General features: G+C 42.2%; 1 protein-coding gene across 1 annotated transcript in view; it reads left to right on the forward strand.

Annotated features, from left to right (window-relative positions):
- The window catches only part of AGBL1 (AGBL carboxypeptidase 1), a gene marked incomplete at both ends in the record, with an annotated part of 299,879 nt that extends 280,733 nt beyond the window's left edge, over nucleotides 1-19,146 (forward strand). The window contains one exon of the mRNA XM_082005308.1: nucleotides 18,840-19,146. Coding sequence (XP_081861434.1) covers nucleotides 18,840-19,146 — 307 coding nt within the window. The remainder of the gene's footprint in view (nucleotides 1-18,839) is intronic.
- Nucleotides 19,147-27,305: the final 8,159 nt, after the last annotated feature.

Genomic DNA, 27,305 nt, shown 5'->3' on the forward strand with positions numbered 1-27,305 from the left:
TCTCATCTTCTTCCCTAAGAGTTAGTCATCATGTGGCTGATAGCCATTCCTGAGAGCACGGTTATTCCCATCCTTCACCATGAAGAAACTGAGGCACAAACTAGTAGTTATAGCTGGTAGTCTACACAGAAGTGGCAGACTGTGGTGGGAGGGGATATATGCACAGCAATTTGCCAAAACTGCTTGGCAAATTGGTGGTCGGGCTGGGATGAGTCTCTAAAAGAGCAGGGTTTCAAATATTCTGCTACTTGAGTCTCCCTGCCTGTTGCCTGTGCATTGCTTTGAATTGAAACAAATTTGAGCATTTCTACTTGCCTCTGGGAAATACACACCCCATATCTATGTACTGGTATTACCCCAAACATTTGTTAGAGGAATCTTACAACCCTCTACAAAGACAGATGGGATAAATTCTGTGGTGTACCAGGAATTTTGGTGCAGAGGAGTGGTGTCCAGTCCAACACAGTGTTAGCCCTTGACCGGCAATTAAAATTTCTACCATTGCCTCAGCTGACAGCTACCACTAGGGACTGATTATTTTTGCTTCCATTTCGGGATCTCTTGTCCCTGCTCTTGGGTAATTCTGGAGAAGGTCTCCAGAGGTTTTTTACTGTCCAGGACTCCTCTCTGAAGTCCACAAGCTGTTAGCAAGTTTGCTGACTTCAGTGAAAATATCATTTGCTCCTTCCATGTCAATACCAGCTAATTCATGTTGCTTTACTTTGCATCTAAGTCCTTTTTCCAGCAGCTCTAAACAAGGGAAACAGTTAAATCTATCCATAAAACTGTGAAGCTGTTCATTAATTACTGCATATTTTATTCTGTCATTGAACCATACTGGCCCTGCCTGAAGGAAAATTATGAACTGCTAGGGTCTTTGCTCAGGGAACCAAAAACAGAGACATTGAAGCTTTTCCCTTCCTCCTTTTCTGTCATAGATTGTTCTGCTTGCTTTCTTCTTCTTTCTCCCCCACCCCCCTTTCTTTCAGATGCTTCTGACATTTTAACAGACTCTCTGATCACTTCCAGGTGACCTGACCATCTTTTGTACTGTTCTTGTCACGATTCATGTGGATGAGAAAAAAGTAGGAAGAAAAAAAAAAAGAAGAGGTTTTAGTTTTTACTGCCTTTCCTCTCCTGGCCCTGAGAACATGTCCCTCTCTTTGTCGTTCAGAGTGGTGCTCTTCGTGGGGAGATCACTCCCTATCATAGACTTTGTAAGAGCTGAGGGTCATAGAGTCCTTCATACCCTTGTGAAGTGGGTAAATATACTGTGAGACCTATTTAACCTGTTGTGCTGGGTCTTGCATTGCAGATTGCGATAAATCACACAGAGCCAAATGGGTTTTTCCACCTGCTTTAATATTTATTTGGCAGTGAATTTTTAATAGGGAGGGACTTTCACTTGTCATCCTGAGAATGCCAAGTGAGCAAAAGAAAGGAAGGGACAAACTGAGAAGAATGGATGCAAAGTGTTGGGGGAGGGAAGAGGGGAAAGATGTGGGAAGGAGAAAAAGGGAATGGGAGAGAGAAACGGGGAGGACAACAGGGAGGCAATAGTCACTGCAGCATCTTTATTTGAAGATGAGTTTCTCAGATACAGCAGCTTAGTGCAGCTCCCTGCCCTTGCAGTAGTGAACAGTTCACACATGGCAGGGAATCATATAAGCCTGGGAAAGAGTCTTTGACCCAAAGGTACTTGTACCTTTCCAGAGTTCATTTCTCACATTTAGCCTTTCCATAAAACAAATAAATTAATTGGTGATTTACGAGCCCGATTTGGCAAAAAAAAGGAAACTATGGTTGTGGCCCAAAATCCATGATTACATTCTGCTGCTGTGTGTGACTGAGAGAAAGGGTTAGAGAGTCATTTTGGAGAGACAGATACCATTGACTAGATAAAGTGATGATGTGGAGAGATATAGCAAGTGCTTCAGATGACAAGCATTAGATGGAGTGGATATATAGTTAAAATTAAAGAGATGGATACTATGAGTACACATGGGAAGATACCTTGTACAGACATACTGTGAATAGATATTGCAGGAAGAGGGATATTGTTAGATAGACAGACACTGTCTAGGAAAAATGGGTAAGGCAACAAGTAATGCTGCAGCTAGGCACATAAAGATTGATTCTGTTTATAAATAAATTCTATAAATAAATACTACAGAAAGATATTTCAGTAGCCTGCCATCTATGAATATTTGACACGCACATCTAAGAAACTGTGTAGCACCTCATCCAAAATAAACATAACGGAGCAGCTACTAGATATTGTGTGCAATCATACTGTTTAAACATTTAAGAGATGTTAGCGGCTGCAGCAAACCCAGCAATTTATCACCTGATTCAAAGCTCATTTCACCCTGATGGACACATCACTGATGTCCTGGCAAACAACATGGCAGAAAAGGCCAGGCCAGCAGGTAGACAATTAAGTGGCAAAACAGTGTTGGACAAGTAAATGGGAAAATACAGTGTTTGGATTTCAGAACTGGAAATAGGCCACGGTCCGAGTACGAGCTTCCCATCTTGTATCCGGGCTTACCAAGGGACGACGCATTTCAAAATAATTTCCACCACTATGTTGTACTGGCCCAAGCCTGACCCTATGGGCCTGTCTGTCCCATGCGGCTGTTATAACCCCACAAGCCCCTGTAGGGAACTCTGTTCCCAGCTCTCCTCAGCTACCTTATTGACCTCAGTGAGCCACCAAAAGTCCTGCCACTGAGTGTCCTGGCAGCAACGCAGAGCGTCCTGGTCCATAATAGGCTTTGGGCAAGAGTTGTCATCTACACAGATGCCTATTCCTGCTGAGGCTGTCAGGCTTACTACTACACCTGGCAGATGTTGCCCAAATTGAGGGCCTTTCCAGCGACACAGACCCTGTTGTGGTTCTGGCGCTCAGCAGTCCTGAGGACTGCTGGAGCACGGGGTGTCTGAGCAGTGAATATACTTTCATGCTTTACATTTTTCCGCCCTCGCTGTGGCTGTTCTATCTCACCTCAGGCCTCTCCTGAGCCTTACAGAGGTTCCATTTCCTTGCTGTTGTCTAGACTGAGGTTTTCAGTATTCACACTGAATGGACTTCTGTACCAGCTACTCTTTTGTTCACCTCCATAACCATCTTTCTACCCTGTGCTTTGGCAGGATCCCTCCTTTTGCTGATTGCTTAGCCCCATGTCAGGGATGATTATTTGGGGGCTACTGGTATCTACTTAGCCTGTGTTATCACACTGCCCTTGAAGCAGACAAGTTCCTTCTCTGTCTGCCTGTGCTCTGAACCTCTGAGAGTTTATGATGCACCTCAAAGTCATTCTGGCATGTGCCAGAGTTGGTTTGCTCAGTTCATTTCCTTTGTGACTTGAACATGCAGGTCCACAGCGATGGAAAGACAAGCACATTAACCTCTGCTCTTCTCCTACAGCACCTCCTCCCCACTACAGTTAATGCTTTAAAGCAGTCCTAACCACAAACTGTTTGATTTCAATTCTTACTATCACAGGCATTATATTAGGTATATGTTTTATAAATCGTTAGATCTAATGCACACTCGTAAAGTCTCACAGGAAGAACTCCACAAACTCTTTTAGCTTGCTATGGATGCTGCCTTCAGGGCCCAAATACTAGTTTGTGGGGAGAAGAAGAGATTATATATATTTGTAATGGCTTCAAACACCAAATTAAATTTGAAATTAGCATTGAACTCTATTATCCGTTTCCAGTAATGATGCTTAATGTTATCATGAGAGAATCAAGTGTTTTACATGATAGGTGTCAATTGAGTCTTGTTCAGGAAGTTGTCCAAGGGCTCTTGGGTATGACACACTGGGAAAGTGATTAAAACCCTGTCAGGTTAAGTGAGAATAGTATTTTTGGTTTTCCCCTTTCACCTTCATTTCAATCTTTCCTAGCAGCCAGTTTCTATCTCTAAGGATATATCTTGTAATAATAATTGCTTGTTATCAGTGGATATTTTTCATTACAGCAAAGATATCTAAATCCAAAGTCTCCAACAGAGGAAATTGATAGGTCTGAGTTTGAGTGTTAGGTTAATCCATCTCAAAGGAGACCCTCTGTAAGAAGTGAAATGTTAGGCATTTACTCACTATAGGGAGTAGCGTGGGAGAAGGGTATGCCACGCTTCTGAGGGGGTAGACCTTGAAAGCAGCAAGGGAATAGACAGCTCAGGACATTTTCTTCTTCCTTGATTATCTCCCTGCAGAATTCTCTTGCATTGGAAATGTCTAGAACAGCACAAGAAGGTCGAAGATAGCATCTCTCTGAAGCTAGAGATATTGGTTTGTGGTGTCTGACTTTGCTCCTCCATCATCACAGATCTTTGGACATATAATTAACCCATTTTGCTTAATGAATTCACCCGTAGCAGCTTAGGTTAATATGAACCTAATTGTGTGAGTGTATTTAATCCTGGGCTTTTTTCTCTTAAGCTCATAGGAGACAGTTACAATAAATAGGTGTGTGTCAGCTGGATCTGTGCTGTCTTTCACTGATACCTGTCGCTAGGAACATGCCTGAAAAAGGCTGCCTAAGGGATACCCTGGATCGGTGTATTCCGCCTCTCTGACCTTGCCCAGCCCATTCCCAAGCCCCATGCTTTCCCAGAAGTGCACGAGCAGGCACCGCTCTTCCAGGAGCGCCTGCAGTTTGCACCAAGCCTTGCCACAGTGCCCGTCTGTGGAGTTAGCGTGTCAGGCTGTCGTGAAAAGTGCCACAGGCTCTCACTGCTGTTGTAATTATCGTTAAATGGTTGTCATTGCACAGCAATCCTTACTCACTAGCAAACTGAGAAATAGTCTGAGTATTAAGAATTAAGGATCTAGGCCTTGCACCTTTGCCAAGTTTTGACACAGGGCATATTTCTTATATCTTTAGTTCCTTAAATTGTTGCACTGGCTGTCCACTGAATTTAGAATTCTTTACTTTCTGTTCTAAAAATGACAAAATGTAAAGAGTCGCTGTTCCCTGCCTCAGAAATGCCTGCAAAATTAGTGGTGAATGATGCTGTTCAGGAGTTCAGCTGCTCAGCTGGGACATGTCGGTGCAGTTCCATACACACCAGCAGACCTTTTCCTGATAAATCATCAGACTGCTTCCCTTATCAGAAAGCAGTGTGGGGTGTTTCAGGCTGCAAAGCTTGCATGTAAAGTAAATGTATTGTTATTTAAAAGTGATTCATATTGTTGGGAAGCCCAGAAAGGTAAGCTGATTGGTGGGTAACCAATGGAGTGTAATAGCCCTGAGAAAACTGCTGTGTAATAACAGCTTTGATTCCTTGCAGAATAAAACTGTATAATGTTGCCATCCTTCCTGTACCTTTCATGTGTACAGCACTTCATAGAGACTAAGTGTATTACTTTGTCATCTGGACTGATAGCTGGTCTGATCCTCCTGGGCTTTGCTAGTCTGGTTGTGAGAAGTATGAAGTTTTCAAACAAAGTTTTAGGCTTAAGGTAACATCTGAATTATAGATTTCTGAGATTGCCTTGGCAGTGTTTCTTGACAGGCTGCTTTTTGAGCTGAGCTGATAACCCATCTTGCCTCAGAGACGCTTTTTTTTCTCCTTGATACTGAATTGCCTGTATCATGCACCGTTAAATCTGACACAGTTTATCTGCAGGTTGGCTGTGCAGAAAAGGAGAAAGTCCAGCGTAAGCCTGGCCAACTCAGGGTAAAGCCAGCAGCAGTCTGACTTGGCCGCACCTGCTCTACCATCCTATTATCTGCACCATTCGGTGAGCCGGGGTTCTTCAGCAGCATGCAGTGGTTTTTTAAGGGGTTGTGTGTTACTGACACTAGAAATGTTATTGCGGGGATATCTATGTATTTGGTGCAGCAAAAAGGTCTGCAGAGAAAATGATGCCATCATGTTGGAGAAGAAGGAACAAGACAAGAGATTCTATCACAGCAGTCAGGAACCCTGTATGTATCCGTGAATATAACTTTCTCCTCTGTAAATTGTGTATGTATATTCTAGCACTTGGATGTGTGCTGTTTGTACTGGCAAATATAATTTTTGTGGGCTTTTTCAATGCCTTGAGGGGCAATTCATGTGCCAGAACAACTCATGATCTGGTCTTTTCATGGTGTTTCAGTTCCTGGAAGACAGAATCCACCATGAGAAGAGCTGGTGAAATAAGCAGCTTCCTGAAGTAAAGAGACAAAATGAGGAGCTAGAAAAACATAAATACAAAGGCGAATGCCAGAAAATAAGAGATTTCCTGACTAATGAGTTTTTCAGGTCCAGTGGAAGCAGCATGCACAAGTCCTCAGCGTTTGTTTCCTCGAGCTGGATGGCTGGCTTTTTCTGCTAGGCATCGTAGCTGGACAGCTTAAAACCAGAGGCCAGACCGGGTACAGAAAATCTGGCAGCTCATGACAGTTTCTTTCCCATCTGAATAATCTCCCCTTTGCTTTTATGACTTCAGTTGTTTTCAGTACTGCAAGGATTACGACGTTTCTCTTTGAAATACGACCTGGCAGCTAATCCTTGGTATTACTGAGCACCTCTCTCTCCTCCTGATGTCAGCAGGAGTCCTACATCCTCATCATTCCTCCAGCTAAACTCTTCATTCCTGTCTGGCAGAATCATGAACGCTCATTTCTTTCCCTAATGGATCTGGAAACTTGCTATTTTCTTTGCTGAAGTCTTGGTTTGCCGAGAGGAGGTTTTGGACCAGACCCACCAAGGTTATTAAGCATCTATTTTCTTACTGCTTTCAGTGGAGAGAAAGGCACTTACATAGAAGAGGCAATTAAACAGCTTTCCACCTTTGTTCAGACTAGACAGGTGATGGAGGGCTTCAGGCATAGCCTGGCTCTGCCATCATGCCATAAGCTTGCCAGCCAGATAGAGTGATGGAGCCTTCTGTGTCCATATTACTGGGCAATTGGGGCAAAGAGAGAAAAGCAGTTTGTGCAAAGTGACTGCGAGCCCACCGAGCATAGAACCCATATCTTTCAAACCCAAGTGTTTTAACCTCATGATTCAATTTTCCCTTGATGCACAGTCTGACATATCTTTTCAGGCACTTACTCTGCACACAAGAACTGACCTTTTATCATTTTTTGGTTGTAAATCAGAGAGTGACGTTAAATGCTCAGGGTGGTTCTCTATGAAGTGATTGTTTCACTGCTCTGCAAGCTGTGCTCTAATTTGCCCCATCCATCCAAATACATGTCTTATTTTGATTAAATGAATACTTTTGTCAGTTTATGTTGCTTCAGCTTTCACTCAGAATATGCTTGCCTCTGTGATGTGTTAGTATTCTTTTAAGAATTTTAGTGGGAATTTAAATACACACACACATATTCACATAGAGAAAGAGTAAGAAAATGTAATTGCAACTTTCAGGTTAAACACATGTAACATTTTGGCAGGCATTTGAAAATTGATTTTTATAAAATATTCAGGAAATACTCATGTTAAGAGTGATTTTAAAAATTGTTCCCTGCTGGGAATTGATAGATGCTACAAGCTACAAATGGATTTATTTGAAAACATCATCTCACTGTTATACAGGTGAAACATTATTAAATACCTATGACAGGAACACAGAAAAGTATTAGGAGTTCTACTGTACAACAAACAGCAGTGACAACTATTAGATGTGCTTTGCTATGTTCTTTTTGCACGGCAATGCTGTCTCCTTAAATCAGAGCAAATGGTGGTTGTTTTTCCTCTTTCCTCTGTTTACTGGGAGTCATATGGTCCTGGCTGGGAGGTCCTTCTGGCACGAAGAATCCCTTTAAACCCTGTTTGAGTTCTGAAGGTGGTGCTTCATGTTTGTGTCAGCCTTCCATGCCTGTTGTTTTTCATTTGTGCTAAACCACTAAAAGTCATCCTTGCAATCCCTGACAGACAAATTTTAGGAGGCAGGAAGAGCATAACGGAATATTTGCTATTTTTCATGAAACATCTGGCAGGGCTTTGGCAAGATCAAGGAATTAGCAAGAGTTGCAACTTACGTGCTGTAGCTGACATTTTTTTGTTGCCCTTAATGGAGTTCAAAGCATATGCAGATCAGGTACATAATGAGTGAGGTTAAGCATGGTTTTGGATTTGGTTCCATATGGTGTTAAAAACATAATTGATCAGAATGTTTTGAAATATATTGAACATTCAGGTTTGTTTTATCTGAATCTTGTTATGTCTGAGAGAAGATGTAAAATAAGGGCAGAGGCTGAAGTTTTAACTTGGATCTATTATCAGTTTTCTATGATCACACATACTTCATCAGATGTTTCTGCTATAAACCTGACTTCATTTTGCTTTAAAGGCAAGACAGATTTCTTTGACCTTGCCTTCTCTGCCTTTTATTCTTATTAGTACACACACAGAGTGTCTCTCTCTCTCTTTCCTAATCATAATATCGACTAAACACCCTTGTTCTCTTGCAGGAAAGGATGAGAGAACAAAAGTTACATACTTAGTCTCAGAACTCTTTACACTACAGGAAGTTTCTCAGATCAGTTACAATGAACATCCCTAGAATGAGATGCATAACTTTTAGGGGGATTATGATGTGGCAGATTTGTGTTGGATTCATTTCAAGAAATCTGTGATAACATAGGACTTTGTAGAGGTGAAGTTACTTTGAGAGGTGGCCATGTTGACTGATGCCCATCAGCTGGAACCTCTGAGGCACCAGTCCTTTGCCATTATGTTAGCCTTAAATTAATTGTTTTCAGTATGCTCCAGAAACTGTTTTCTCTCATCCTTAAGCTGAGATTTGCCTCAAGGCTTTCCTTAAATGCAGAACTCAGTGGTAAACCAGCTGTTGAAACCCCACATGGTGTCATACCCTCTCCCCTCTCTGGACACTTCAGAACCAAAATCATTCTTTTTATCAGAGCTCAATACTTTTCCTCCCGGTCATTGTTTACCCATTTGAAGACATGTGATTGTGAAAGAAAAAAAGAGCTATGCAGAAGGGTTTTTTAAACAGTCATTCCTTACTTTAAAAGGTACAAGAACGTCAGGTTCATGTGGAACAGGAATATGTCCGTATTTGCTTACTGAGAATCCAAGGTCTTAACTTTTGCCAAACTTGTCTTGCTTTTAGCTTCTAGTTTAAGCTCTCAAATAGCTGGTGATAACAATTTATGTTTTAGACAACCATTTCTACCTGCCTGTTGACCATCCTAATATATCTCAAGACTTACCCAGATGCTCTAAGCCCCCCTTCAGGTGACCTACTTCTTTGTCAACACTCACCTGAAGACTAGAGTCAAAGAACTGGTTTGCCCTGGTCAGTAATCAATGCTTTCCCTGAGGTTGCTTCCACTTGAATGCAATAGCATCAAGGTTCAGTGATCATCTGTCGTTATCTCTTAGCTAGCTGTAGGAGTATCTCCTGAGACCTCCTATGTCTTGTAATGAAAATTGTGCTCTGAATACAGAGCAAACCGTGTAACTGTGTGGATGCGTAGGTGTGTGGGTGTCTGAGTGTATGCGTATATACATATATGTGTATCTATTATTTATCTTTCTGTAAGGAACGATAGATAAGGGATGGTGACCTACTTTGTGTGCTTGTATAGACATATTTACACATACACACACATATACATTCCTATCATAGATAGATTCTCTGAAACATCAGAGTGGTTATTAGCTACAAATAGATTTTCATGAACAAAAGCTAGCAACCAAGTTTCTTGCTCCTCCAAGGGGGTCAGTGGTTGGAATTTAGTAATTTACAGCAGTTATTAGTTCAGTCAGGTAGTTAGATGTCTACCAGTCATCTGGTGTGCAAGCAAATACTGGCATGCATAGTTATCTGACACAAAAAATATCCTGTACATAAAACAGATAAGTAACTAAAACGCAGCCTAGATATGTCTTGGCCATCTTAAAACATTTTGCTCTCCAAAATCCCAAATCCTTTAAGTCACCCAGAGAGAACTAAGGGATATATACATATGGAGCTTGGACTTCTGAAATTAGATATATAGAATTAATTACAAAACTTGGATGAAGTCAGTGGAATTATATGAAACAGCACCAAGGGAAACAAGAACCCAGGAGAACCTGCATGCCTTTACATTATTTATTCACAGCAGTACAAATTTTCAGTATCTAAGCCAAAATCTTTCCACATTTCTTTCCCTCCCTACAGTGCCAATATCTCAATTACTGGAAGCACCCAAAAGCAATTACAAGGATTCCAATAATCTTCCTGTATTACTGTGGCTGGACTGCTAAGTATCATCAATAACGTGACTATCATTTTGAGAAGAAATTGCTTGAGGTAGAGACACTGAGAGAAGAAATCCCAAACACTTTCAAAATCATATTTTCAGCAACTCTTACATTATTGTGTCCTAATGAGTTCTGGTAGTCTTAGTAGATACCTTCCCATACAGGAGGACTTGAGTGCTCTTATTCCCATAGGAAGCTTAAGCTGTAGAAAGCCAAAATATTGCCTGTTTTGGAAGCATTTATTTTGATTCTTAGACTAAATCCAAGCCACTGACAGTGCTGCCTGATGGGTGGATATTGTCCCATCTATTTTATGTCACCCATCTTTTATTTCCTGTGTTTTATCTCTCATTTTTAATGAATATAACAAGATCACAATGGACCAGATTTTAAACCATTTACTGTTCATTACTTCATTGGAGCTGGCCGTAAATTTCTGTTCAGCACAAGACTGCAACATCTAGCTAAAGTAGCAAAGCATACCAATGAGGTGTCTCACAGGTAATCGTTGGATCAGAACCTCTAATTGATTTCAACCGCAAATGTGGCTTGGGCTGCCTGCGTGCTGGTACAGAGCTGATGCTATGTGATACTGTTCCCTTAAATAAACACCAAGTTTTAATGTAATATGGATCTAAAAAGCAAGATCAGGACTATGCTTTCACAAGACACTCTAACCCAGGCTCAGTCTCCTAGCAGTGTCTGAATATATCATGTGTCCTCTTATAAGGTCTTCACTTTGCTTAAAATTTGTGTTCCAAGGCTTGAGCTCTGATGTCCAGAAATTTGGCCCAAATGTCAAGATCATAGTGCTGTGCAGATATAAGCAGTCAGGTCTCAAGTTTTCTTCAGGGATGTCTCATGTTGCCAAGAAATTCACACAGAAGCTGGTGCTGGATGCCAGTTTTAGGCAAATGAACTGTTCCCTGCTTGTGCAGAGTGGCTGAACTTGTTTGGTGTGACTGAAATTTAGCAGGTTGCATAGTATGTCTGTGGAGATATAGCAAGAGTTTGCCATGCTTATGCCCATGCTTAGGTTCATCTTTAACTAATTCTCACTGTAGGTAAATGGAAACTTTACTCAGTACCCTGATTTATCTTTTCAGTGCTGATGGGGATACAGCTGCTTCTTGTCTGCCTTTCCAAGCAGCAGATTTATAGAGTCTTCAGTGTTTTGTCCAAGCCAGGTATTGGGCTATGTGAAAGAATGCATCATCACAAACTAAAGTGAATATACAAGCTCACAAATCTCTCCTAAAGTACACACAGGATGGTGCTTTCATGTGCTGAAATGTAAATGTACTAAAGAAAAAGAGGAACAAAATTTAAGAGCTGTTGAAAGGTGAGAGAAGGAAAATTAGTTATCTTTGGGGTCTACATCAACTGTCATAGCTCCATTTTGCAGCTGACTTGTATCTGTTCAAGTCAGTGGGTTTTCTTAATGCTTACAAGCCTACAGCTATAAGAATGCTAAAGATGCAATGTTAGCCCTGCACTGATATATAGATTGGTTCTCCATCAGGAAGGAATTAATGATTGTTCATAAGACCAAATCCACAGCGTTTGGCTTCTCACCAGCTTTTTCATCCTGCAAATCTAAAGACCAGCTCATGTGAATTTTATTGGTTAGCATTAGAAACATGCCTGGATTTTATCTGAGATATCTGGAATCCAAGAATATAATGGAATGTCAAACTAGTACCCTTCAAATGGGAGAAAAATACCTGCTTGTCCTCTACACAAACTTGTCTTTCACAGAAATATCAAAGCTGTACCAATGACATGGTGTAATTCAATTAAATGCAGTTCTTCATTTTCATACAAAGCTTTTCAGTTTCCCAACCATGTGTAATGAGAGGTGTGTACTCAACATCACCTCTGTTCTTACAACAGTCATCAGCCATCTTCTCACCAATAAGGAGAATGGAAACAGTAATTTCTGAGAGGACTACAAGAGTTTCTGCTGGATGCAAGCAAAATACTGTCCAGGGCTAAATTGTTGCAAACCTGAATGAACATTAGGGGACAGTATTGGCCAGGCGTCAGCCTGTTTCTTGCTCTTCCTGCTCTCCATTTATTTACAAGTTGTCTTCCGTCCCCTCCAAACGATGAAGCCCCACTTGCTCCTTACTTATCTAACTGGTGCACCAGACATCCATTTTTAATCTGGCCAAATCAATTATAAATACTACAGTCTACAATTACCCTGGGAACTACTGAAAAACTAATTAGTATGAGTTTTAGCAATGAATTATACCTTTCTCTTGCTATTTACAGCAGAAAGAAAAAAAAAAACCCCTACACTCAAAACAAGATCAAACATCTTTCAGCCATAGCAAACAATTCAAGGCAGTGTTTAATTATGTTCATATTGTACATTAAAGGATGGGCCATGGTGGGCTGAAAGCCAGGGCACCTGGCATTGCCTTGGGCTTAGCATGCGTTTTCTCAGGAGATGTTGTAAGATGCAAAAGTCCTTGGCAAAGAGTCTTCGGAAGGGGAAATCTCATGGGAGCCTATAAAGTTCATATTGTTATTGTTTACTGTGTAGCAATAAAGGAGGTGAATGCAATAGTTCTTTAAGCTGGAGCCATCACGCATCAGTACATAGCTGATCCCCTCCCTTGATGAGGTCAGGGATTAAATAGAACCTTGCCTGGCTTTTCTCAGGCAGGAGGGGAAGCAAGGCTGCAGTCTGGGGAGCTCCTGAATTGCAGAGATGGAATTAGAAAGTCATTACAAGGTGTCCACCACACCTTGCAGCAAGTGAATCAAGACACAAAGGGCAGACTAAAGCCCTTCTTTGTTGGCATCTTGTTCCTGTAGTGTATTTCTGACAGGTGTAATTAACTGAAAGCATCATAGTTGTTTCATTTATGTCCTAAAATACTACTTTATGAAGCTATTAAAAGGAGAATTGTACTCTGGGATAACTGCAAGTGCAGCTGCTTAAGATTCACTTGAGATTCATTACAAGACTTCAGAAGTAGTGTTCTTGTAAAACACTTTTAATAAAACATACAGATTCCTCAAAAGCAAAACCGTGCAAGACCACACACTCTTTTAGATTTGGTGACGTAGGAGGAATTTTAATATTAAAAAAAAAAAAAAAAGGACAAGGCAATCCCAATTCACTGCAGAGAGTGCAGCATATTTTTAAAAGCTACAGGATACTTTACTTACCAGCACGTATATAACTGTTCATACAATTGGTAAAACTTTGTTGGAAAAGAATGAGAGATTCCCCTTCTGCACAGGTGATAATGGGTTAGGGAACTTGCTGGGGTCTCTAATCCCTGCCTGAGTGGAGAAAAAGCTCACCCTTCCTTCAGGTGAATGCTGTAATTGCTGGGAAGTTGGCCTGTTTAGGTCAGATATAAATCTTTTTTCTGTTTTCTCTTCTCACAGGGAAATGTATGATAGCTTCAAAAAATTCAAGAAAGCCATTTCCTGCCTTACGTAGTCTATGAATTGTATCAGAGACGTGTTTGGCTCATTACACACAGCCACATTCCTGCCTTGGGCAGCTTCCAAAGGATTGGAACATATCATGATGGAGAGAAGGTTTAAGGAAAGGAGAAAATGGGGTTACAGACAGGGTGATTTTGCAGCTACTGGGATGTTATTTTTCACTGCAGAGAGAAGATGAAGACATGTTTTCTTTTTGTTGATACATTCTTCACAGGGAACCATTGGTATGTCCATGACCAGCAGCAGTCCCCAGACTTAGCTTTTTCCTCCTTTTTGCATGATGCATTTAACCACTCACTTCTGTCTCACTCTGGCAAGACTGTAACAAATTTCACAAGAGTGAGAGGAACAATATGAAAAAAAAGTAAATGTTCCGTTTCCTTCTCTAACGCACTGCAACTCTGAGGCCTGTCAAGTGAAGGTCAAGCAACAGCCCTGAACAATAGTCACAGATTCCTGTCGTGCCTTAACCTCGGCCGGCAACTAAGCACCACGCAGCCGCTCGCTCACTCCCCTCTGATGGCATGGGTGAGAGAATCAGAAAAGTAAAAGTGAGAAAACTCGTGGGTTGAGATAAAGACAGTGTAATAAGTAAAGCAAAAGCCGCGCACACAAGAAAAGAAAAACAAGGAATTCATTCCCTACTTCCCATTGGCAGGCTGGTGTTCAGCTTTTTCCAGGAAAGCAGAGCTACATCATGCGTAATGGTTACTTGGGAAGATAAATGCCAGCACTCCAAACATCCCCCTTCCTTCTTCTTCGCCCAGCTTTATATTGCTGAGCATGATGTCATATGGTTGGGAATATTCCTTTGTGCAGTTGGGGTTAGCTGTCTTGACTGTGTCCCCTCCCAACTTCTTGTGTACTCCTAGCCTACTCTCTGGTGGGGTGGGGTGAGAAGCAGAAAAAGCCTTGACGCTATGTAAGAACTGCTCAGCAATAAGCAAAACATCCCTGTATTGTCAGCACTGTTTCCAGCACAAATCCAAAACATAGCGCCATAGTAGCTACTGTGAAGAAAATTAACTCTATCCCAGCCAAAACCAGCACAATTCCCTAAGAGGGACAGTTGTCAGTACCTATTCTTCCCAGCAGAAAAAATAAAACACATTCTATTTTGAGCCAGTCAGTAGAATATACAGAAAGTGAGCGACCTGCCACACAAGTAAAATGTGAGTGAAAAATCTTGAGAAATTACTTAGGACATCTCTAGTTTTTCTGCATGCCCTCGGAGTGTATGCACAAATGAAGGAGAATTATGTATGGAAGAGAGATAATCAGTCATCCCCCATGTACAGCATGTAGCTATAGTTTATCAACTACAACTAGAGCCTGTCTTTTCTTACGTGCAGTTCAGCAGGACAGCTGACTTGCAAGGTTTCTGTCCAGCTGTGACCTGACAGGTAAGCTGACTTAGAATGAGGGGTTTGCAGGAAGCACCTGGAAGAAGTGTTTTCCAGTCATACCAAAAAGATCCTGTTATGCTGACATGTAAGGAGGGACTGGGCTCCCTTCTCCTTCTCCTCATGTTAAGTCAGCAAAAAACCAGAATTATTTTACAGGGTACCAAAGCTTGCTTGCTTTCTAAAACTAAGCAAACAAATACACCCACGTAGAAAAGGAGAACTAATTAAGATCAAGTCATATCTCAATAAATATGCAAATTAAAAATCAAAACAAAGAAATTCTATTTATCACATCATAAAGTTGCAAATTGCTGTTGTGGCTCCTATCGGCTGGAATAGATGAGGGCTACAAGGCCGTAGGTTTTGAATTAGATCAACCAACATGCGTACATGTTTTATTGTGATAGCTGGGGGACTGTTGGCTGTAGATATATTACTAGCCTTCCCTCCTCCTCTTCTGTACTGCGTTCACGTTCAGTGGTATTCATAGACTATGTTTGTCTTTGAGTTGTCTAATGTAATGTTATTGGGTTTCCTCATTGTTTACCTTCTGTAAGACAACATCATTATTCTTTGGTAAATCTGTTCCATGTCCCTGGGTTTCTTTTTTTTTTGTGGGTTTTTTTTTTTTAGGGGGGAGATTCTTTGGCAGCTTTCAAAAATCATGTTAAAAAACAAACAAAAGTACCAAAAACTTGCCCCTAACAAAAACCCCCACCACTCTTTGTTAGAAAAGAAAGCAAGGCACACCCTCTGTAACGATATGCAATAGTCTGTCTAGCTGCTGACGTTTCTGCTCATTACCATGTTTCACCATTTGCATTCTTTCCTAAAAGAGCTGGTCTTTGTGATGTGGAGAAGCAGCATGTAATGACTTTGGCAGCTTTGTTGGTGGGACTAGCTGGCTCCCCTGCGTAATGCCACCTTTCCTCTTTCGGAAGAACCTCTAACCTGCTGAACTAGACTATTTGTATTGCTTTGCTATGTGTTTTAAATCTTCCTGCAGCAGAAAGAGAATTATTGGGATGGAAAATTCCATATAGCGCAGGGAAGTAGCTGGTCTGTAGAGTTTGGTAGCGTGATAAAAAACCTTTCAACTTTTAAGTCGCCAGTGTGATTACAGCCTGTGTTGGCAGCAAGAGGAAGTTGGTTCCATCTATTTACTGTTTGGTAGCTCATCATGTGATTTCTGGTGGTGGCATTGATCCAGTGGGTATCAGTCCAAATTGGAGAAACCACTACTAAGGTCAGTGCTAATTGGCTTGCTCGTTCACTGTCACAGCCAAGGAGCAAAGGGCAGAACAAACTAGGAAGAAAGTTGTCTTTCCTGACCTCGAAACATGGTCTAGTCACATCCTTACTTGTGGGGAACCCCTCGCTGCAGTATATCTGCCAAGAATTGAGTTGTAATGGTCTTGGTGTTTTATATACTATGTATGTAGGCAACAAGGGAGAGCTTTTGAAGTCCATTAATGGTTTTACGCATAAACACTTGCTTCCTAGAAACTGTCCCTTCAGTCTTCAATGTCAGGAAATGGCCGTTTTGTATGTTTTTCCCTTTCATTCTCTGTTTGTTGTCTTCCAGATTTCCCTTCCATAGTAAAGTGCTTTTGTGCAAGGAGTCATTTTCCCCCTTTTTTCAGAAATCCAATCCTAAAATCATTTAAATTATCAAAAAAAATCAGAAGGTCCTCTGTTATTTGGTTTCACAGCTTTAAGTAGTGTTAGGGACTTTTTTAATTGTAATTCTGTTAATGCAAATGTTTGACCTCAGTTCCTAGGTTGCAAACTGGATTGTTCAATCTGTAAAATATCCGTGAGTCAGGTGGCAGCTATGCTCTGTCCCAATGGCATTAGCAGCTCCTCCCAAACATACAAATGCAATATTGAAAGTAGGTACACTTTGGTTCTTTTTTATTTCAAAGCCACAAGAGCAGAGCTTATAAATGAAAAATCTACTTCCCCTGAGTTTACTCAGCTTTGAACATTATCATAGGTACTTGGTATCATGGTAATTCATGCCATGATTGCATGTGAAGATAAAAGAAAAAATCAGACCCACTGGTCAGACTCAGTAGAGACCAGTGCTTGTTGCTGTTTGTGCTGGGAGGATAGTCCTGGTTGGTTTGCTTTGTTTCACATCACTTAATTTCAGTATGAGTTCTTCCTGACCCAGATTTCTGAGCAGACTGAACTGGAGCCAGAAACTGTAAAAGTGCATAATTATTCTTTTATTTATTTTTAAGCTGTACAACTCCATTAAGCTTTCAGAGAACCCTTTACACCCAGCCTTTGAAGTAAACTAAGCTAGAGATCAGCCAGAGGAGAAGTGGGTTGACACTGCTTGTTTCTTCTTGCAGAATAGTCTGTATACCATTAGAATCTGGAGTCCCAAAGCTAGGAAAATCCTACGCCTTTTTTTGGAGTGCAGAAGAGAAAAGGGATCAATACATCCAAAAGCAATACTTTACACCTTTGGTATGTTCTGAAACCTCAGATGCTGGCACTTCTGTGAGACAGCTGAGAGCTGGAAGATTATTCCGGTTACTGACATGTAAATGAGCAGACCACACGTTAAAGCTCCATCTGCCAAACCATTCATTCTTCCCAGCTTGGGACAAATTAGAAACCTGGCCCAGAGGTGGAAGATTATTATTCTTTTCCCAGTCCTCCAAAGCAATACATTCCCCTGCTTTGAGTCTGATTGAAAACAGTGACCTGGAGGTGAAACACACAGTATTTGTCCCCCTGATTCATCCAGACTCTGACCCAAGCAGCATTGAAACTACAGGCTTCTTTCTGGTCTCAAAAACCTACCCAGCCCCTCCTGGGCTAAGGGCCAAATGGGAACTAGGCAGCTAGGCAGCAGAAAGACCCTATCCCCCAGAGCCATCTAGTTTAGTGGTTACAATTCTGCCATAAATATTGTATTAGGCCAACCTAATACAATATGTATTGAAAGTGGACATGTAAAGAAAACCTATGACCGTTCCTGTAAGTAAATGGCAGGAGGCTAAAGTGGTGTAACCTACCCTTCTCAGAGCCAGAGGATGTAGCTGTGACATCCATTTAGATTCTCTCTTCAGCCATTCAGACTTGCCTCTGAATTCGGCCATTCCTCGGGAAGTCATGCTGTCAAAGCCTTATCACGCTCTTTCCAAAACACAACCACCCCTGGTATTTCTGTCTTCCTTGGAGCCAGTGTGCTTGAAGAGCCAAGAGCCTCCTTTTTTTGTTTTTGCTGTCTCTTGTTAGCAGTGCTCTGAGCTTGCACAGAACAGGAGGAAAAGATGCCAAAGCACTTCAACTACCTGGATTAATTAGGTCTTACACTAAATGGAGAACTACAGAGAGGTGGATGATGATTAAACCAGCAACCTTCTGGAAACTGAATACCTCCTCCTCTATTATATTTCAGCTTCTATAACCTTGTAAGTGCCTCAAGGCAAGAATAGTGTTGTCTGTATATAAAGCACTCAGTTTCTGTATAAGCAATAGCAATAATAGCGATAACAATAATAGTTTCTCCTGTGAGGTAGGGAAGTATCACTCTTCATTTTACAGATGGTGAAACAGCCACAAAGACATACAGGATCTTGCTTAGTGCTATCTCATGCCTTATTAGCACAGCCAGGATTGAACCCAGGAAAAGCATTTCCCTGTTACTTGCTCTTACCCCTAGAGAACACATCCTCCTTTGATGACGACCAGTCTCTCTTCTGATTTTTCTGCAGAAGCTGCAGCAACAGCAGCCTGGAGACTGATGATGAACCTCCTTGTGTGGAAGAAATCGATTATAACACTGACAGTTGCTCTGATGGCGAAGGGGACTTCTCGGAGCTAGACCAAGAGATCCAGGAGTGCCTCTCATTGATGGAAGGAGAGACGGAAGATGAGGGAGTGACTGTGGGACAGACATGCAGCTCCAAGGCTCTCAGAGGGCTTTACATTTCCAGCCAACCAGCACCCAACAGTACAGCTCTCCCTCTGCGTTCAACAGCACTTGGGGTGTACAATGGGTTTGAGAGCAGCCCTGCATGAACAAGGCTTTGACTTGAAGAGCAGTAAGCAGATGGGTTATTGCTCATGTTTGCCTGTTTGCCAGCTTCAGCATCCTTCCCAGATGTGTTGCTCCTGTTCTGAATAGAAAGTTGACTGTATGTTTGTGTAATTTGTATACATACATATGTTGAGAATGACTCCTTATGCTTTGTATACAAGACAGAGCAAGGGTCCACTGGCCCAGACGGTACTACATGAGAACATCATCCAGTCCTAAACATAATGTCCAGTTTCATGGCTGCCTCTAGTATGTGGTTTCACACAGATTGACCTGAGGAATGGTATTGTGAGACCAAGGAAACAGAGATGATTCTCCTTTTTTTACTTTAGGCTCATATTATGGGAAACAATCTTTGCCTGGAAGAGTGACAGTTACTGATGTTTTTGGCCAGAGCTGTCCATTGCCATTCATTTCTCTTGAGCTGTAGATCATGTATCTGATTTCCCTCTGATCAGAATTTTTACAGTGTGTTCCACAGGTTGGGTCAGGCTGTGCATGCTTCTGAGCTGGTCATATTGCAGCAACAGTGTAGGAAATGCGGTCATCTGGAAACCTGGGCTAAATTTACGTCTTTGCTGCACTGCAGTGAACTAATCCAGCATAATCTCAGATGAGTCACTTCATGCTTGAACTGATGGGCCCAAGTGTAGAATTTGTTTCACAGATGTTGTGAAATTATACTTTCTCTGTGACACATCCTTCCAGGTACGAGAATACAGATACAAGTTCATCCTAGGGAACTAGAGCTACTATTTAAAGCTATTGGTGTTGAGAGGGATTTGGTGCATTTTAAGGAGAAAGACATGTTCTCTTGAGATAGCCAGGGGTCCCTCAATATTCTGTCAATAAATTAGTGATGGTGGCAATATCCAAGAGTCAATTTAGCCCAAGCATCAGTCCAGTGACTGACTATTCTTTGTTATTTTATTATGACATGAGTAAGGAAACTTATTTCATGGAACAGGTCCCCATTGTGCCAGACAGTAATATACCGTAAGAGATTACTGGTAGTTTAAATATAGGACATGTTCTACCAGTGATTCCTGTAACGGAGTCAGAACAGCTTCTCCTTTGATCCCCAAACAGAAAAAAATTTAGATTTCTCCTAAAATTGCCTGCAAACACAGATCCCGATTCCTGAGAATCCAACACAGACTGAGAACCCACACATGTTCCTGACATCCCTAAAGCATGAAGCCCACATCACCGCTTCTCACATCTCATATGGCCTGAACTTCTCAGGTGTCTTAGACGTTGCCGCTGCAAACGGGGAATTGCCCTGAACTCAAATGGAACTAATTGCACGATGCAAGAGGCTCCCAACTCTGTCACTAGTTTATGAGGCTCAAGGAGAAGGATGAATGTATAGTGTGTTGTAGTATTATAGCCTATAAGGCTTCCATTACCAGTGATTATTATTATTAATATTGATGCATGACTAAAAGCACCATGTAATCCTCTCATTTTTATGCTGTCTGTGGACAGAATTCCTGGTGCAGAATGAGGTTTTCTTTGATGCATTTCTGAACACCTTTCCCCAGAATACCTAGACATACTTTCCAGCAGGAGCTAGCTCTTTGGAGAAATAGCTTCTTCCTGTCCTGCTGGGTTTTCAGTATCCAGATGTTTTAAAGTCTTCATCAGCACATAAGAGTTCTCTGTGTCTCTAGATCTCACTTTATAATGCTGCTCAAAAGACAGGCAGCTTAGGTCCTTAGAAGCTGAGCTTCTTAGGCCAAACTAATTCATTAAGTACGGTGTGTGTTCTCTGTACAGACATTCTGTCCTGCTTGCTTCAGTGTGCAGTTGTTGCATGCAATACTGAATTTTCATAAAAGATTGGCTCACAGGAATGGACACAAAAGAGGTAAAAGAGATGTTCCCGTTATAATAGTTTGTATAACATTGCTTCAGAGCTTATTAATAAAAAACAATATATGCATGTAGTTAACTTCAAAATCCAACATTTGTATGCATGACAAAAATCTCACACTCTGCTAGGTCCAGACTGCAGCATACACAGGCCATGCTGTAGGATCTTCAGCATTCAGCACATCCCCAGGACACAGGGAGAAAAATACCCTTGTGCATATATGCGTCTGTAGATGTTCATGTATACATCCAGAGCTGCTTTTCTCTCCCATGCTGCATTTTGTGCCAACACCCTGCCACAACAATAACTGAACGATGCTTACTGAGGCTTGCCAATGATACACCTTATTGCAAAGGAAAAAAAAACTTCTTAAATCATCATTTTTCCTAACAAGACACCAATATTTTGGCTATAAATACTATAGGCCAGTCTCAGCCTTCTAGCTGTTTCATTCTGAATTTCTTAAGCTAGGGACAATTCAGTTCAGTGGGAAAACTCTGCCCTAGTTGTGATTCATTGAATCAATAGACTGCTGAAGAGTTGTCCTAACATAGTAAAAGCAGAGATGTAGCTTCCATGTGTGTTTGGAGCCAAATGTATATGAGCACTGTTTCATAGATCCCTGTGCTAGGAGCTGCAGGAGGTAGAGAGATGGCCCTTAGGATGTTTTCAGTGTCTGGGATCCAAGTGCAGCAGCTGAGCTGGGAGCAAAGTTTCCACGCACATCAACCACACCTGGCATAAATGCTGCTGCGCACTACGAAAAGCCCGGCCAAGTCTCCTCCCTGGCAGCTTCCCACGTTTGTGCCAAACAACTTGTCAGCAAGTGGTGAAGATGCTGCAGAAGGCAATCACCAGGTGACCCGCGCAGCCCAAGGGTGCTCAGCCTGCTGCTGAGAAGGTGGGAGCAGATGAAGTACAGCGAGAGGGTTGGGTGACCAACCGGTCCGGAATGGCACCTGGAAATGGCACCGAGTTCTGTGGGCTGCCTCATTTCTTCCAGGAACTCCTCCCGGGAGCGGATGCTCTTTTTCTTTTGACAGACCTCTAGAGGTCAGGAGAGGGCCTCCGCTGTGCACCACGCTCCCCGTGCGATTAAAATTCTCCCTGAGTCATGGTAATTAAGCAGAACTAGGCTCTGCACAGAGGAACGGAAGTGCATTGACTTTAATAAAACAGAGTGTAAAACAACTTTAGATTAACTCCAGCCTTGTTTATTCTTGCACACTTGTAATTCTGGTTTGGTATTTCCCCAGTGAATGAAGCCGTTGTCCCCTGCGCTGAGGCACGTCACCTCACTTCAGCCTGCTAAGTGCTGAGCAGCGAGGCCAGTGCCTTTTCTTGCTGCCGCTAGCTAATCCCAAAGAATTTGGAAGCAGTCGATGGAGAAAGGGAGGGAGGAGAGGGAAGTCGCCCTGCTCCCCACTGTTGCCATTACTCAAGAGTCAGCAAGGCTGTCAGGTTGAGACGAGAGCCAAATATTTCCATAATGGCCAGAAGACACGGTGTCCTAGAGGCACTCGCACAGTCCCCATGGCTAAAGCAGTTTTGGGCTCCGGCCAGGCACATTAACTTTTTTTTACTGATGCCTTTTGTCTCTCTGACTCTCTTAGTGGCTGTGAACAGCTCCGCTCTCCTTCCTCCCCCCCATGGTTTACATGACATGGGTAGAAGATGTAGTGCTGAGCAGCGCTCACACTGCACCCTCTGTCTCAGCCTCTTGCCGCCTCTCAGGCCCGCCTGGCCACAATAGTCCTTTCCTATCAGAGATGATCCTACAGATGCCTTGCGAGTGTCTAGCGAAATAAATGTGTGTAAACCTCTGGGCTAAAAATAAATAATTAAACAATAAAAATAAAAATAATCAAGTCAGCAAACTAAAGGAAGAACAAAATCTAATTAGTTTTATCTGCTGTTTGTTATAAGGTTGTCAGAGTGCTCTATCCCCTGGTTTTACAGCACTCTGGAAAATAGCAATGATAATAATAATGAACAACCGTGCACCGGCTTGTTTTTGAAGCAAGCAGGAAGCAGATTAAGGAGGGAAAAAGCAGTCCCTCTCCTCTGCTGCTTTTCTCCTCCTGCCAAAAAACAGAGATGCAGGTAAGAGTGCTATCTCCTGTCTTATCTGTCCTTGGACAAGATCTACTGCCCCTGTCCATCACTTAGAGACGCATAGCATGAGTAGGCGACTGTTTGGCAGCCAATTCAGGACACTCAGATTGTATTTCTTGATCTGCCACAGATGTCTTCTGTGTTCTTGACAAAGTTGTTCATCCTCAGCTCCCAGTCTCAGTTCTGATGTGAGGTATAAGCAATGCTTTGATTCCTCACAGCATATATAGTAAGGTGTGAGAGAAAGTAGGTGTGTGTTTGGGGGAAGGAGGGAAAGAAATAGGGATGTAAAACTACCCAGGTGTTTGCTCTATACAGACTTCAGCTGTTGCCAGTTGAGAAGGCAGCTGGAATTATTCTGTGCAGGAGTGTGGTGGTAGCTGCCATCACTGATTTCCACTTCGGTGATGTGCGGTGATGGTGATGGTTCATTAGGTTGCTCTGCTTTAAGCTGTGCTGGATAATTTTAGAAGTCTCTCCTTGCAGGTTGTTATCGGTCTATCCTATCCCATGGCCTGGTCCTCACAGTGTGGAAATTTTTGCATCTGTTTTAGGGAAAGCAGGATTTAAGTCTGTGTTTGAAAACTCTTGTATGGTTTTCCAGGCAGAGGGCTGGACGCAAGGCTCCAGCTGGGGATAATATGCAAAAGCTTGAAGAACTAAAAACTCCGTACATATCAGGAAAAGGTGAAGGAGAAGGCTAAAGAAAGATGAAATAAATCAGAGGAGAGGAAGGAGGGGACTCAGTGCAGGGAGGGGGATGAAGAGAGCAGATGGGAATAGGAGTAGGGGGCACTTGGGGGAGACATGGGCAGAGAAATGGGAGAATTGTTCCCATCTGTGCATCCTCTTCCGTCCCCAGATAATGTGTCAGTATTAACGCTATCCAGAAACAACTCTCTCTGCTGTAGAATAAATCTGCCACTGTATTCCCCACTCCATAAACGGCAGCCAAGTCTGTATCCTCAGCGCTGCATTGTGTGCTCAGCGCTGTGTTCTGTGAGTGCTTTTCACGATGGTTAAGCCTGTATCGTTTCTGGCCTTAGGTTTCCTCTCCAGGGACTGACATCTTTAGACAGGTTCTGGAAGATCCATGGCATATTATTGTTGATGCAGCAGTTTGACGCTACTTTCCTCATTTTTTCTTTCCTCTGCTGCTTTTATTTCTCTTTTTAAAAGTGGAAGGGGGAGAAATGAAGGAGGTGAACAGGGGGGAGTGAGAGAGAAAGGAGAAGGCAGAAAGAAGTGCCCTGCTATCAGTCTAGCAAGATCTCCAGCAAGATGGTGAGGCAGTATTTTGGCATCAGGGGCTTTTTTAGCCTTTGATTAAGCTGCCTGTAACTTATGCAAGGGAGCAGCAAGAGGAGAAGACAAATTTACCACTAAAAACAATCATCCATTGGATGCCCCAGCAATAACTCCAGTCCCAGTAAACTATCATAGCCTTTGGCTAACTGAGCGCTCGGCACTGAGGGCTGGCTCCTCACCAGCTGTTGTAATTGCAATCACAACCCTGCTTCTTGCCCCCTTGCTCCTAAACGCCTGACTGAAGGGTGTTCCTGAATGGTTTCCAGTGTATGCTCTGGCAGCTCATGCCCAGATCTGCAAGGGTTTCCTGCCTTTGCCTCAGCATTTCCATAAATGTGCTTGTTTCCCCATCTGTGAAGTGGGGTTATTAATATTTATCTTCAGTGAAAGGGGTCACAATGAGGCTTAAATCACCAGTGTTTACAACACAATTTGATATGCCTAGAGAAGGCAAATGGGGGGGATTAATTGCTGCTTCCATTATATATCTACCATCACTGAAATAAAAATAGTGTCCAGCACTGTGATCATTGCTAAATCCTTCTGGGGCAGCTGTGTTTCCTTTGGTCTCTGTGAAGGTGGCATGGGTGGGCCAGGCAAATCCTTGAGGTGAAAGCATGGACAGTGTCAACAAAAAGGCTTTGGATTTTTTGGCAGCACAGTGGTCTTCCAAGAGCCAGGCAGTGTGCTGGTTAGTGAGTTGGGAAAATAGGAAATTTAACAGAGGTGAAAATGAGACACTTGGGAGAACATCGGAGCAGCCTGGTAAACATCTGAAATATCTCTGCCCAAGTGCTAGGAATACAAGGCCTAAACAGGAATAATATAAAGCCTTAGTACGTATACCAAGCTATGAGTTAATCAGCTTCCCAGACACATGGAAAAGAGAAAGTAGGAACAGCGGAAGAAGAATTATTTTGCTATGAACCATCAGGAAGTTGGTAGGTTGGATCAGGGAAAGGAATACATGCCAGCAAGCATTGACTTAGAGGTTAGAGCGGAGGTACAACAACAACGTCTCCTAAGGCAGAGAGAAGAATAGAAGAAAAGTAAAACACTAAAGGTGTGTGAGCACCTCATTAATGCCTTGAAATGAGAAATTAATAGCTTAAAAAAGTTGAAGCAGCAGCAGCTGACTACGAGTGAGAACAGAATGATACCAAAGCATATTGGATGGAAACAGAAAGGTCCCAGTACAGAAAGAGTTAGAGGTGGCTAGGAACACACACGAGAAGAAAAAGAAATCCTATAAATACACTAGAAGGAATGAAAGCATGCAGTATGTAACATGGAAGGAGAGAACATGCAGAGGGTTGGAATGGTCATTGCCTTTTTAAATCCACTTACCACCAAAACAGCTGTTGCTAGATACATATATATGTAACAGAAGTCACACTGATTCGGGGATGGGAAGGGCCAGAACAAAGGGGTGTAAATTAAAGAATCCTTACAATGAATAAGTGAATTCAAACTGTTGCACCTGAGGGAATTCTCCTGCAGGCTGTCCAAGGAAAGCAGGCTGTGAACAGTTAGGAATGGATTTCAAGAGCTTCTCCCATACTGAGAGGGTTCTGCAAACTAGAGAAGGGCAAATAGGGTATTTGTTTGTGAAGATGGAAAAAGGAAGAGCCAGGAAATTTAAATCAGCCAGCTAAGCTGAGTGACTACAGAGAAACCTCAACAAATTATGAAACAAACAATTCATTAACAGCTATAGGATAAGAAGGTGGTAAAAGACAATCAACATGGATTTGTCAAGCTGATCTAATTTCCTTCTTTTATTGGCTAATTGGCTTAAAGGATAAGGCAGAAGTAACTTATGTCTTTGCTTTAGGAAATCTTTCAATACTTTCTGACAATACATTTTCATAAGGAACTAAAGAAATACAGTTTATGTGAAATCATGGTAAGGTAGGTGCACACTAGCTGATAAATTACTCCTGAAGGCCAGGTTTCACCTCCCTAACATTAGTCTTCTAGAAGTTATGCATCTAGTCTAAATTATTCTGTACAGAGAGAGTAAATGTGGAGAGACAGACACTTCCAGAGGGTCTACATCCCTTCCTAAGATATGTGGAAAGGATAATTTGCTGAGATATGTCCTTGCCTCATTAACTTCTGAGTGAAGTTAAACAACCAGCTCAGACAGGACACCTGGTTTTAAACCCACTCCAAGAAGGTATCCCAGTCTCTCACTCGTAGGGCATTATTTTCCTTAAATGACTGAGACAATACCATGGAGAATCCATTTATTTTTTTCAGAAAAGCCCAAAGTTGAACCTCAGCTCCCTCTTCACACACCTCTATTTATGTCAACACACCTTCCAGCCTCTCCTGCATACGGCTCTGCTTCAGAGCTCCCCCCATCCAGCTCTGTAACCCCATCCTTTGCTCCGCCAGTCTCGCTCCTTTGGAGCCAAATATACTGAATATCGGTGACGCGGGCAGGCTACATCCCAGATGAAACCCGGATCAGAGCACACGCTCTCACTAGCGGCTGGTGCCCAGGTAGATGCCAAGAGCCCTGGAGCAGGGAGCGCACACTGAAGCCGCTATGCCAGATGGCCTGACTGCTCTCAGTTGTAAGAGCTGCTTTGTACTTTTTAGCTTTACTGATGCGGAGAGAACATTTTGAACTGTCCAAGCCTTATAACCTTGTATCATTGGCACATGAACAGCAGCAGCACACTGTTGAACATAATAACAAGAGGGAAAGAGCTGTGGAATTAAATAAGAATTTAAATCTTAGGGTTCGCAGCTCAGAGCAAGAGGCTTTAGCTGTGTTATTTCCAGGAATTGGTTGAGTCATGTTTGAGAATAATGGTTAAGATAATTCCTTCG

The sequence above is a fragment of the Phaethon aethereus genome, assembly GCF_964289735.1.
Source record: "Phaethon aethereus genome assembly, chromosome: 12".
Taxonomy (NCBI): Eukaryota; Metazoa; Chordata; class Aves; order Phaethontiformes; family Phaethontidae; genus Phaethon; species Phaethon aethereus.